This window comes from Tarenaya hassleriana, unplaced genomic scaffold (assembly GCF_000463585.1).
Source record: "Tarenaya hassleriana unplaced genomic scaffold, ASM46358v1 Cleome25, whole genome shotgun sequence".
NCBI lineage: Eukaryota > Viridiplantae > Streptophyta > Magnoliopsida > Brassicales > Cleomaceae > Tarenaya > Tarenaya hassleriana.
The window spans coordinates 322,362-336,375 of NW_010965775.1; the positions used below are offsets into that span (position 1 = coordinate 322,362).

Below are 14,014 nucleotides of genomic sequence, written 5' to 3' on the forward strand. Positions count from 1 at the left end.
TCTTTTCGGCGGTTTTAATATAATCCTCCCGTTTCGAATAACCCGCCAATGGAATCATCTTTATTTACAATATTAATAATTACTTATATATATATATATATATATTTCAGACTTTCTAATTACATATATATTAAAATTGGGAAACTATTTTCGATTACTTGTCTTTTGGAATGAATCCTGTGCTTAGCCCCCCACATAATCGGCAACGACAACAACACATGCAACGCAAACCCTTTCGGCGACGGAGTAGCAAACGGAGACGCTTGTTCTAACCGCTCCATAGATGTGTTGCCTCCCTACAGAGCTAATCATTAAATTGATAAATCTTATCCTTTATATTCAAGATAAATACATCGTCGTGAATTAATGATGCGGGGGGAAAAAGAACCTACGAAAGTGAACTCAGAAGTTTAAATGTTCATATACTCACTTGTCGGACAACTGCAGAAGAGACATGGACAAAGGTAAAATCAACATATGGTATGTCACCGCAGTAGATTTTTCTCAAGCATATCGCGAATCTGTAAACGTTGCATCTTCTGTTGTAGTGTTTGCCATTTAAAACTTAAACACAATGAATTATTATAGTATTTGTTTAAGTCATCTGAGAGAGGAGAAAGAGAGAGAGATTAGTGTATATGCATTAGGATCGATGTATCCAAGAGTACCAGTTTAAACAGTCATGTTCCTTTGGATTCTAAGCTTCCATCCGAACAATCCCAAAATCATCTATCTTCCTCGTGTGTAAAAGCATATTCTCCATTTTCACATCATGATGAACGGTCTTCTTCTAATGCAGATAGCGTAGCCTGCAATAAATGCGCGGTCAAACTAACGGTTTTTTCAAATAGACACAATGGAAAGATTTTATTCGAAATTAATCTCGGGAGAGATCCACAAACACAACATGCTCGAGAAGACAACGATTGTTCATCAAACGACACCGACAAACTTTTGATATAAAAGGGTTTTCAAGAGATTTTAAACTTCCGCAGAAAACGGGTCTTCAATGGTAAGATCATTTGAAAAACAAAACAAAAGGGGCATGTAATGAAAAAATTTAGAACGCCTTTTTCCAGTAGTAACCGTTTTCATTAGGGGATTAGTGGAGAATACGGTGGCTAAAGGATTATCCAAACTTTTGATGGGCAAAACGAAAAAGTAATAGAGGTATTGCAACAGACCAAACAGGAAGTTATCGAGGTTTTTGTTGGGGAAAAACTCGTTGACACATATCTTCTCTTCTCTTTCAAAGCAAAACGGGAGAAGCCTGACAGATTTCTGTGTTGAAGCTTCGCCACTCGTTCCTGAACTCATTTTCGCCTTGGCCCGACGTTCTCGATAGCCCCTTGACCGCAACTCTCTAACAACTTTGCCACTCAAATCACACAGGTACAAACACATTTATACACTATCAAATCCTTATACATCCGGATACATATTTAAAAAAAAAAAACAGGATTATACATAAGAACATGACAATTAAAAAAATGATTAGGGAACGAAAAATAAGGAGATGACTTTTCCAACCACTTTTTGTTTTAGCTTTAAGGTTAGTTTCGCTCATCGTCGTTTCAATGCCAATTGTTTATTAAATGGATTCAAAACATAACGCCAAATGCAAAATCAAATAACTATGTTAAAAAAACTCATTAAAATGTTTATTAATATCAGCATTAACCATTAAACTTTTCAATATACCATTAGCATAGGTGGATAATAAATACTCTTATCACCGTTTTTGTTTACAGTAGTGGGACAATTAATATTCTTGACCACATTTTGGTATATATTTTTTTACAAACACACATAATAATATATTTATAAGCCAATTACAATATTAATAAGGTTATCTCCACTTCTCCACCGTGTGGTTTAGATTTGAAGATGCAATTTAACCCTAATAATAATCATGGCCATTAGTGGGTAATAAATACTCTTACGTTTTTGTTTAGTAGTGGGTCAATTGATTCTACTATTGACCAGTTTGATCTGGTGTAATTTTGAACTTATTAAATTATAATAAATTTTACTTTTATAATTATCATAACGGTCATGTAGATGTATAGGTGATTTTAGCAAATTGCTTCAAACATCGCTATTATTATTTATGTATATGGTAAAATTACTTTTTTTTGTACTATTATATCCATGTAAGAATTTGAAAAGTAGGAAATAATAACTTCGTTTTCTTTGTTTTTAATTTTCTTCTTAATCTTCCCTATTTTTAATTATAATAATTGAATTTTTTTTGGATATTTATATAAATGTATTCAAATAAAAAAACTTAATAATATATTAAAATAACAGACAAAATAGTTTTTTTTATAAAATAAAGATAAACTTTTTCCTTTTTCTTAAAACTATAATAATTTGTTAAAAATTCTGTTAGTTTTATAAGACATCTTTTTTTTCAGAAGAAAATTGTATCTCATGTAAAAATTAGTGATATTCTAATCAAAATATATATGTAACTAATGGAATTTTTAAACGACTAATCAGAATGTAGAAAATTGCCACATAGATGCTTAGGTGGCTTTATGAGAAGTCTTAAACATAATTTTTAATATATATATATATATAGATATAGATTATAATAATTTATTGATATAATCTATTATCATATCTTTCACTATGTTCTAATTAATAAATTTTTTAAAATATAATTGTGATTAAATAATATTTTTTAATAAAGTTAAAATCAAAATGATTTTATTGTATAATAAAAATGAGTTTTTTAATTATACAAATCTACTGATATTTTTAAAAATAGTTTTTGATATATAAAATAAAAATGTCAATAATACATAAGACAATTATATAATAAAAATGGATGATTTTTAAATTTTAATATTTTATTGATATTTTTTATCATCCTTCTAATCAATTATTTTTAAAACTAATTTTTATATGTAAAAATTAATGCTAATCTAATTGAATATTCATGTTTATAATGAAGTTTTGTATAAACCAATCAAAAATTAGAAAACATCCACCTAGGATGATGAGGTGTCTTCACCACAACCCTTTAAACTTCTTTATTAATATATATAGATTATTAGGGGTAATGGTATAAAAATACCCGAACTTTTACAAAAATCCCAAATAAATACCTGAACTATAAAATTGTCATATAAATACCTGAACTTTTCAAAACTCTCACATAAATATCTAAACTTTAAATTTTTTTTCAAATCAAACAAACGCAACTGCTGACTCAGCAAAAAACTGCTAACTCAGCAAAAAAAAACTGTTGACTCAACAAAAAAACTGATGGCTCAGTATTCAAAAATATTATTAAATATCCATTACATATACATACATATAACAAATACATACAAACATACATATAAAAAAATTTTAAATTAAAAAGAAATATAAAATGATACATACATACACATATACATACAAATAAGTAAAAATAGAAATATATTCATATATATATATATATATATCTATACTAATATTATACATATATATACACATATATAATATTCTAACATGTCGCGTTGTTCATTTTGTTTCTCTTGCTTTAAGAAAGAAATAATAAAATAAAAATTTCACTCTCTCTTCTTCATCTTATATATCCAGCGAAAATTCTAGGCTTTTCTCTTTCTCCGGACTTCGTTTCTTCTATAATAATTTAATTTTTGAGGATCACATTTTGTTTAATTTCCGAAAATAGATATATGTAATGGTATATCTATAGATAGATTTTTTTTGTACCTTGATGTAAAGGCAGTGTCAAATCCACGTGTTGAACATACAAATAAGAATAAATTAATACTGAAATTAAATAATGATAATCAAAATTGAAAGCATCTCTCTCCCTCTCCCTCTCACTCCCAATTGAAAACGTGTACAAAATAATATAAAAAGGTAAAAATACAAAAAATATCAAATCATATCTTATGGTGATTAAATAACAGAATTTGATCTATATTTACCCAATTAAATTTGCTTTCCATAGTCCCTACAAAATTATAAAATAAAAGTGTTATTCTTCCGTCCAAATATTATAATTGGTTTAACAATAACAATATTATTACTAATGTATCCAATCTGTTCGGTCAAACCGACTGATTCTCGAATCTTCCATCGACCATAAGAAACTATGGTGGCAACTTAAGTAATCGGACCAATATCTTAATCGGGATATATAACACAAAAATTCATCTAAAATTAGTACATTAGTACATATAGTTAAATTAGAGAATAATCACCAATTCTCTTTAAATATTAAAAACAAATACCGCATAGATAATGTCGGGGTGAGGTGTTATAAATAAATAATTTCTATGTATATATATATATATATGCGGGTTATTCTGTTTTATATTTTAATTAGTTTTTTATAAAATTTGATCATATGAATATTGAATAAATAATATATATTTTTATTTAACATAAAATTATATCGGTAAATTAGAGTACTAAAAAAATTATTATTATTTATTATATATTAAGAATATTTGCATTTTTATCAATGTGTTATATAAGTTTGGTGCCAATATTTTATTTTCGTGGTTTTATGGAAAATTTCTTTTGATGTGTTCGGTTTTTTCATACATTATACCGACCGCCTAATGTAATTTTTTGCATAAAAATAATAATCATATAGAGTATATTTTATCACAAAATTTGAATTATATACAGGCCTTAACCATTAGATTACATTGATTTTTTTTATACATTTGAATTTATTTATATAAAAAATTATACAAATATAATTAAAAGATAAATACTAAGATTTTAATTTATTTATTTACTTTAACTATATTTATTATATTTATATTGTTCATCGTAAATATTTTATTTTTCAAACACATTTCAATTTGACGTTATTGAAAATTTGTAACTTTGTGAGTAAGTAAGTGTGCAAAGCATACAAAGGGACCAAAATCCCAGTGTCGAATATTTGCAATTCCTCTAAGTTTGCCCAAGACAATCTCTCTTCGTTTGAAGCCTGTTAACCCTTAAAAGCTTTCGTTATTATCATTATTATAATTAAATTAATTTTAATATATTAAGATATGGATTATGGATTATTACACTTCGTTTATAATATTATTAATAGACCAACTCTCTTTTCGGCGGTTTTAATATAATCCTCCCGTTTCGAATAACCCGCCAATGGAATCATCTTTATTTACAATATTAATAATTACTTATATATATATATATATATATTAAAATTGGGAAACTATTTTCGATTACTTGTCTTTTGGAATGAATCCTGTGCTTAGCCCCCCACATAATCGGCAACGACAACAACACATGCAACGCAAACCCTTTCGGCGACGGAGTAGCAAACGGAGACGCTTGTTCTAACCGCTCCATAGATGTGTTGCCTCCCTACAGAGCTAATCATTAAATTGATAAATCTTATCCTTTATATTCAAGATAAATACATCGTCGTGAATTAATGATGCGGGGGGAAAAAGAACCTACGAAAGTGAACTCAGAAGTTTAAATGTTCATATACTCACTTGTCGGACAACTGCAGAAGAGACATGGACAAAGGTAAAATCAACATACGGTATGTCACCGCAGTAGATTTTTCTCAAGCATATCGCGAATCTGTAAACGTTGCATCTTCTGTTGTAGTGTTTGCCATTTAAAACTTAAACACAATGAATTATTATAGTATTTGTTTAAGTCATCTGAGAGAGGAGAAAGAGAGAGAGATTAGTGTATATGCATTAGGATCGATGTATCCAAGAGTACCAGTTTAAACAGTCATGTTCCTTTGGATTCTAAGCTTCCATCCGAACAATCCCAAAATCATCTATCTTCCTCGTGTGTAAAAGCATATTCTCCATTTTCACATCATGATGAACGGTCTTCTTCTAATGCAGATAGCGTAGCCTGCAATAAATGCGCGGTCAAACTAACCCGTAGAGGCAAGTGAAAGTTGTCTTCTCCTGATCATTAGGGTGAATAGGGATTTGAAAGAATCCCGAGTAGCCGTCAAGAAAACAAAAATAGGAATGAAGAGCAAGACGTTTAAGCATTTGATCAATGAAAGGTAAAGGGAAATGATCTTTGCGAGTGTTTTCGTTCCCTAATCATTTTTTTAATTGTCATGTTCTTATGTATAATCCTGTTTTTTTTTTTAAATATGTATCCGGATGTATAAGGATTTGATAGTGTATAAATGTGTTTGTACCTGTGTGATTTGAGTGGCAAAGTTGTTAGAGAGTTGCGGTCAAGGGGCTATCGAGAACGTCGGGCCAAGGCGAAAATGAGTTCAGGAACGAGTGGATGATATCAAAGGTCTCAACCCTTCATTGTGCATGCATCGAATTCATCTGGAGGACGATTCCAAATCATCCATCAAACATCAACACAGACTCAATCCATCGATGAAGGAAGTCGTCAAGAAAGAGGTACTAAAACTTTTGGATTTCTTGACCACATTTTGGTATATATTTTTTTACAAACACACATAATAATATATTTATAAGCCAATTACAATATTAATAAGGTTATCTCCACTTCTCCACCGTGTGGTTTAGATTTGAAGATGCAATTTAACCCTAATAATAATCATGGCCATTAGTGGGTAATAAATACTCTTACGTTTTTGTTTAGTAGTGGGTCAATTGATTCTACTATTGACCAGTTTGATCTGGTGTAATTTTGAACTTATTAAATTATAATAAATTTTACTTTTATAATTATCATAACGGTCATGTAGATGTATAGGTGATTTTAGCAAATTGCTTCAAACATCGCTATTATTATTTATGTATATGGTAAAATTACTTTTTTTTGTACTATTATATCCATGTAAGAATTTGAAAAGTAGGAAATAATAACTTCGTTTTCTTTGTTTTTAATTTTCTTCTTAATCTTCCCTATTTTTAATTATAATAATTGAATTTTTTTTGGATATTTATATAAATGTATTCAAATAAAAAAACTTAATAATATATTAAAATAACAGACAAAATAGTTTTTTTTATAAAATAAAGATAAACTTTTTCCTTTTTCTTAAAACTATAATAATTTGTTAAAAATTCTGTTAGTTTTATAAGACATCTTTTTTTTCAGAAGAAAATTGTATCTCATGTAAAAATTAGTGATATTCTAATCAAAATATATATGTAACTAATGGAATTTTTAAACGACTAATCAGAATGTAGAAAATTGCCACATAGATGCTTAGGTACGGTGATAAGAGTATTTATTATCCACCTATGCTAATGGTATATTGAAAAGTTTAATGGTTAATGCTGATATTAATAAACATTTTAATGAGTTTTTTTAACATAGTTATTTGATTTTGCATTTGGCGTTATGTTTTGAATCCATTTAATAAACAATTGGCATTGAAACGACGATGAGCGAAACTAACCTTAAAGCTAAAACAAAAAGTGGTTGGAAAAGTCATCTCCTTATTTTTCGTTCCCTAATCATTTTTTTAATTGTCATGTTCTTATGTATAATCCTGTTTTTTTTTTTAAATATGTATCCGGATGTATAAGGATTTGATAGTGTATAAATGTGTTTGTACCTGTGTGATTTGAGTGGCAAAGTTGTTAGAGAGTTGCGGTCAAGGGGCTATCGAGAACGTCGGGCCAAGGCGAAAATGAGTTCAGGAACGAGTGGCGAAGCTTCAACACAGAAATCTGTCAGGCTTCTCCCGTTTTGCTTTGAAAGAGAAGAGAAGATATGTGTCAACGAGTTTTTCCCCAACAAAAACCTCGATAACTTCCTGTTTGGTCTGTTGCAATACCTCTATTACTTTTTCGTTTTGCCCATCAAAAGTTTGGATAATCCTTTAGCCACCGTATTCTCCACTAATCCCCTAATGAAAACGGTTACTACTGGAAAAAGGCGTTCTAAATTTTTTCATTACATGCCCCTTTTGTTTTGTTTTTCAAATGATCTTACCATTGAAGACCCGTTTTCTGCGGAAGTTTAAAATCTCTTGAAAACCCTTTTATATCAAAAGTTTGTCGGTGTCGTTTGATGAACAATCGTTGTCTTCTCGAGCATGTTGTGTTTGTGGATCTCTCCCGAGATTAATTTCGAATAAAATCTTTCCATTGTGTCTATTTGAAAAAACCGTTAGTTTGACCGCGCATTTATTGCAGGCTACGCTATCTGCATTAGAAGAAGACCGTTCATCATGATGTGAAAATGGAGAATATGCTTTTACACACGAGGAAGATAGATGATTTTGGGATTGTTCGGATGGAAGCTTAGAATCCAAAGGAACATGACTGTTTAAACTGGTACTCTTGGATACATCGATCCTAATGCATATACACTAATCTCTCTCTCTTTCTCCTCTCTCAGATGACTTAAACAAATACTATAATAATTCATTGTGTTTAAGTTTTAAATGGCAAACACTACAACAGAAGATGCAACGTTTACAGATTCGCGATATGCTTGAGAAAAATCTACTGCGGTGACATACCATATGTTGATTTTACCTTTGTCCATGTCTCTTCTGCAGTTGTCCGACAAGTGAGTATATGAACATTTAAACTTCTGAGTTCACTTTCGTAGGTTCTTTTTCCCCCCGCATCATTAATTCACGACGATGTATTTATCTTGAATATAAAGGATAAGATTTATCAATTTAATGATTAGCTCTGTAGGGAGGCAACACATCTATGGAGCGGTTAGAACAAGCGTCTCCGTTTGCTACTCCGTCGCCGAAAGGGTTTGCGTTGCATGTGTTGTTGTCGTTGCCGATTATGTGGGGGGCTAAGCACAGGATTCATTCCAAAAGACAAGTAATCGAAAATAGTTTCCCAATTTTAATATATATGTAATTAGAAAGTCTGAAATATATATATATATATATATAAGTAATTATTAATATTGTAAATAAAGATGATTCCATTGGCGGGTTATTCGAAACGGGAGGATTATATTAAAACCGCCGAAAAGAAATTATACAAATCTACTGATATTTTTAAAAATAGTTTTTGATATATAAAATAAAAATGTCAATAATACATAAGACAATTATATAATAAAAATGGATGATTTTTAAATTTTAATATTTTATTGATATTTTTTATCATCCTTCTAATCAATTATTTTTAAAACTAATTTTTATATGTAAAAATTAATGCTAATCTAATTGAATATTCATGTTTATAATGAAGTTTTGTATAAACCAATCAAAAATTAGAAAACATCCACCTAGGATGATGAGGTGTCTTCACCACAACCCTTTAAACTTCTTTATTAATATATATAGATTTATAAATAAGGTACAAGAGTGAAGAGTCCTTTTCGTATTTATTGTTCACCTTAGACCAACAATATAATTATACGAATTGGTCAGGAAACGGAATTAATTTATTAAGAGCTATATTATGTACATACAATTCAGCTCGTTAATGAATTATAAAAAAATATTTTATTGTGTTCATTGGATTTGTATTATATTATGCATACAAGCGCGTACCATTTTATTTTGGATAATCCCGACAAATGACTGAGCGCTAGAAAAGATAATTGCATTAAAACATGGCTAAACCAGTCAATCGCCGTTGAATTCCATTCACAAATCTTGATTTACTCATACTAATGAAAGAATAATATTAGTTTTACTATTCTGCCAGAAACTTTTATGAGAATAGTATTACGTACTATGAAATTTCTTATGTCTAAGACTGAAACGTGTAAATATATTTATGTTTCCTTAACATCACGAGAAAATAAAAAAAAGGGGTATGTGGCTTCTAATGGCTTTGAATTATTGTAGTGTCAAATGCATTGATTTTGTTTTGTCAAGATGATAATAAAAGAAAACTCGAAATTCAACGTTTGGCCTAGGCACGGAACAATGACGGAGACGACGTCGTTTTCGGGGACCTAACAAAAAGTCAGAAGTCTCCTGTGAATCCTTCACCACAAACGCAACCTCTCCACTCCAACCTCACGCGTTGCTGTACGGTACGGCCTTTTGGTTTCCCCTCGAAGACATTGATTTCGAGACACGTTGTAGATATTTGTCCAAGTTTTAACCATAACGTCCACTTCACTTTTTCCTATTATAATTTATTCGGCAACTTTTCATTTTTCATTTCCATTGCAATTTCTTATATATATATATATATATATAATGACACGCACACAATAATAACGTTCAGTGTTGGTTTTCTCCTTGGGTTTTATTCGGCCCAGTGAAGCCCAGTAAGACGTATGTATATAATTATAAAGGCGTTTATAGCTTAATAAAAAAGAAAAGGGCCTTTTATATAGACAAGAAGAGGGTGTTTAAGAGGTGAAGGTGTCGATGATGCCATGATGGGCCAAACAATTTTTTTTTTGATAATATGTGATTTGTCAAGAGTGGGGTTCGAACCTGGGTGGAACACTCTTTGCGCATACCCACCTACCAGTTGAGCCAACCACCTTTGACAATACCGAGATCGAGAACGGAAGCGGTTGTCCCAGTACGATGACCCTTCCACCAGCTCCACCTGTAAATTATGATCAAATTCATCACAAATCTAGAGATTTGATTTCACTCATATGCGTATATTTGATTCGACTCACCGATGGTACATACCTTTCCGGCGTCCTGCCAAGTGACACCGGTGAGCCACTCGACGGAGAGAGCACCGAGATGACGGCCTCAAACTTCGAGGCGTTCCTCTCTTCTTCTTCTTCTTCGCGATAAAAGAGTGTTTTTTGGGGGAGACGATGTTTTGGGTTAAAGAAAGTTGGATTTCCTACGTGGCCATTTCGTTGCCCACTGTCCAAAAACACGTATATTTTAGTGTACTTCGCTTCAAGTGATGGAAAAAATGGTAAAACCAAAGAGACAACATCGAACACATAAATCAACAAGTCGATCGTGTAAAAATAATGGGTCCACAGTAGAATGTCCAAAAATGGTTCGTTTCTATACAAATTCGAATGTGGAGAGACAACTGTCCTCACTGCAGATTGGTAAAAATAGGTGTGAGAGAAAGAGAGTACACAAAGACTATACACAAATAGATAAAAATGCGAGAGAATGCTATGCACAAAGGGAAAGGAGGGAGAGGAAGTCACGGTGGGAGAGGTTGGTAGGAGGAGACGAGACTTGGGTCAGGAACGACAAGAGGCAACTTCTCTATGTACATTAACAGCCTCTTCAGATTCTCCCTCAATATCACAGGCAATTCCACCATCTCCATCGCTGCAGTGTATATCCACAGGTCGCCCGAGTTCACCCTTTTCAGACTTCCCCGACAGAACGGGCATGACTGTGACCGTGCTCGCCTGTCCACACCCACATTTGCCTCGTCACAACCATCGAGAAACATGGGGAATGTTTAAGAGCAAGTGTAGTATGGTGGGTGGTGGCCGGTTCGAGGGTACGGAGGATGCATTTAATTTCGATTAAATGTAGCAAATCTGCCTCCGGAGCCGGGGTGGATGTAGTTGGGCCTTCGGCCCGAAGAACCATCCAGATTAAAAAAAAAAAGTGTAGTATGGTGCAAAAGATCGTAGTAATGGAGAGACATACCAGTTCTTGTAGCATTTCATACACAAGGAGTGAGTGCAAGTGGGAAGAACCACCTTGCTTCTCATCTCCAAGCAGATTCCGCATTCTTCTTCCCTCTCCACATTAATCTCTGATGCCTTCCCCTTGTCCGTAGCGTCTTTTCTCCTGTATTTCTGGTCACATATCTCCCTCTGTTTCCTTTCTTCAACGTCCGTGATCCCCCTGTGAAGCTGCAGTAGTGATGGGAATATCACCTCTGCCCATGAATACCCATAATTAGAAGGACCATGTGAAACCATGGAGTCTGAACACCATATTATCACGGGGGAAAATGGGACCAAAAAGGACCCTCCCGTCCCTACGGAACATATAAAATCTCAGGCTGTATTTGCCCTTTCAGACACTAATCAGATCACTTGGGATTGACTTTGATCGTAGTCGATTTATCCTTGTACATAAAATGCTCAATCACTTAAAACGCGTACCATAGAATTCTTTTATACTAGCTTTCCTTTCTTGTAGTGACATAGTGGTCTTCCCATCCACATATGCCTGTTAAAAAACAAAACACACAAAACTTGATTAGACTAACTTTTAAGATTTTTTATGCCAAAATCAGCTAGAACTCACAAACTCGAGAACATGGGATCGAAATCCGAACATGAGGACCAAACCAAGACACCAACGTGTCCTGAAAGAGCACAAACCTTGTATATAAGGATCCTAAGCAAACCCAAAGCGCCAGCGAAATGACAATCAGTCCACTGAAGAAGGAAGAGAAAGAGATGAGCAGCTGGACTGTAGGACAATCTCATCTGAAGGCACCCACCGTCGTACTCCTCCGGATACTCAGACGCCCTTTTTTCAAGTCAAGATTGTTAAATTGTTACTATTCCACTCCCCTTTGATCTTGAAAATATAACAATGGGTTCACATACAAGGACTTTGATATATCAAAAATTCACAAAACAGTACAACAATATCGTAGCGACCTGACATTCTTTGAACCCGTTCTGCAGAATCAGAACAACTCTAGGAAATAACCACACATGGATCAGGTTCACAAGTATGATGAACAAGATAACGAGCTTAATTATGATCCTTCAATGAAACCTTATAGAAATTTGATTGACCAGCTTCGACCACGTACGGTGAAAATCAACTTCTTACAAAGTCTGAAGATGAGAATTTTATAATCTGTACGTCGATAGGACTCATTTCCCAAACCCAAAAAGGAAGAAGAAGAAGAAACAGCGATTCAAGCAACAGAAAATTAAACCGCAAAACAAGATCATCATTTACAAGTTCAAAATTTCTAAAAAGCGAAATTACGATCTATGTAATCAGCATCAAACGGACGAAAGATCATCTAAGATTCTAAACTGTAAACTTGTGTGATCACAGAGAGAGAGAGAGAGAGAGAGTTACAGGGTGTTGGCGAACTGGATATCAGCTTCGAGAGCCTTGAGTGAATCCTTGAACGATTTCCGCATATTCCTTCTCTCACAACAATTCCCATCAACAAAATAGAAACCCAAGCTGCAAATCCCTATCCCTAAAGCCCTAATCGTTCCTCCGCAACCATCACCGACTGCCGAAAACCAACACTAGACACAGAAAAAAAAAGTGCTCAAACTCTCTCAGATTTCAGTGGGAAATTTTCTCACTCCACTACTCCGAGAGAGCGAGAGAATCAAAGCTCGGATTTCGCGTAGAGCACACGTAACGCCGATACGAGAAGAAACTGGAAAAGGGACCCCTTGCCTGGGGATATTTAAAATTACGGAAAAGCCCTTGCTCTAACTTTTTAAAATTCCGTGGCTCCACCAAAACGTACGTTACGGTGACGTGACGAGTGTCAACTGCTAGGAGGAGGCCCACTCAACGTGGATGCCATTGAAAATGACACGTGTCGTTAGATCTGAGGTGGATAAATCCACCCGCTCGTTCACTACATGCACTTCCAATTAATGTAAAATCTTTTATAATTAATGATTGTAATAATAAGTATAATTATGCTGTTTAGCAAATTCAAAGGCCCAACAACAAATAAAAAAATCAAAGATGAAGATAATCAATAATAAAAATAATTCAAATTGGTTAAATATTGCGATAATGACGCTCAACAACCACTAAAACACGACACACAACAAGTTGATGAATACACACATTCAGCTTGAACCTAACCATATGAAATTCGTGTTCATGTGAAACAAGCCGACATATGAATATCGGATTCAATTCAATTAGCCACTAAATACTAAATAGATTGGTCCGTCTTAACCTACTCGACGGCTACATATGAAAATACAAATAAATTACAAAAGGACGAGCCAAAAAACATGACATAAGAGATGATCAAGACACAAGCTGCTATCAAACAAAAGTTTAAACTGCACATATGATATTTGTCGTGTTATATATATGTCCCGTGTTACACATTCAAAGTATATTCGAAAACAAACTTTATCTAGTATAGTGTTATAGTAAAAGCACAAGAAGCGACTTAAAGGGCTTTTGACGTATTACCTCAGTTGTTTTTTC

General features: G+C 32.9%; 1 protein-coding gene across 5 annotated transcripts; it reads right to left on the bottom strand.

Moving 5' to 3' along the window:
* Nucleotides 1–10,205: 10,205 nt before the first annotated feature.
* On the bottom strand, nt 10,206–14,001 carry LOC104816190 (E3 ubiquitin-protein ligase rnf8-A). Of its 5 annotated transcripts, XM_010544893.2 has the most exons (7): nt 12,899–14,001; nt 12,178–12,328; nt 11,956–12,022; nt 11,492–11,726; nt 11,035–11,244; nt 10,547–10,732; nt 10,206–10,457 (listed from the first exon to the last, which is right to left on the bottom strand). In XM_010544893.2, the coding sequence occupies exons 1-7, from the start codon at nt 12,961–12,963 to the stop codon at nt 10,370–10,372; spliced, it is 1,002 nt and encodes a 333-aa protein (XP_010543195.1). In that variant the 5' UTR covers nt 12,964–14,001; the 3' UTR covers nt 10,206–10,369. The 5 variants fall into 5 exon arrangements, with proteins under 5 accessions (XP_010543195.1, XP_010543196.1, XP_010543197.1 ...); XM_010544894.2 differs by lacking the exon at nt 11,035–11,244; XM_010544895.2 differs by lacking the exons at nt 10,206–10,457; nt 10,547–10,732 and adding an exon at nt 10,817–10,919.
* Nucleotides 14,002–14,014: the final 13 nt, after the last annotated feature.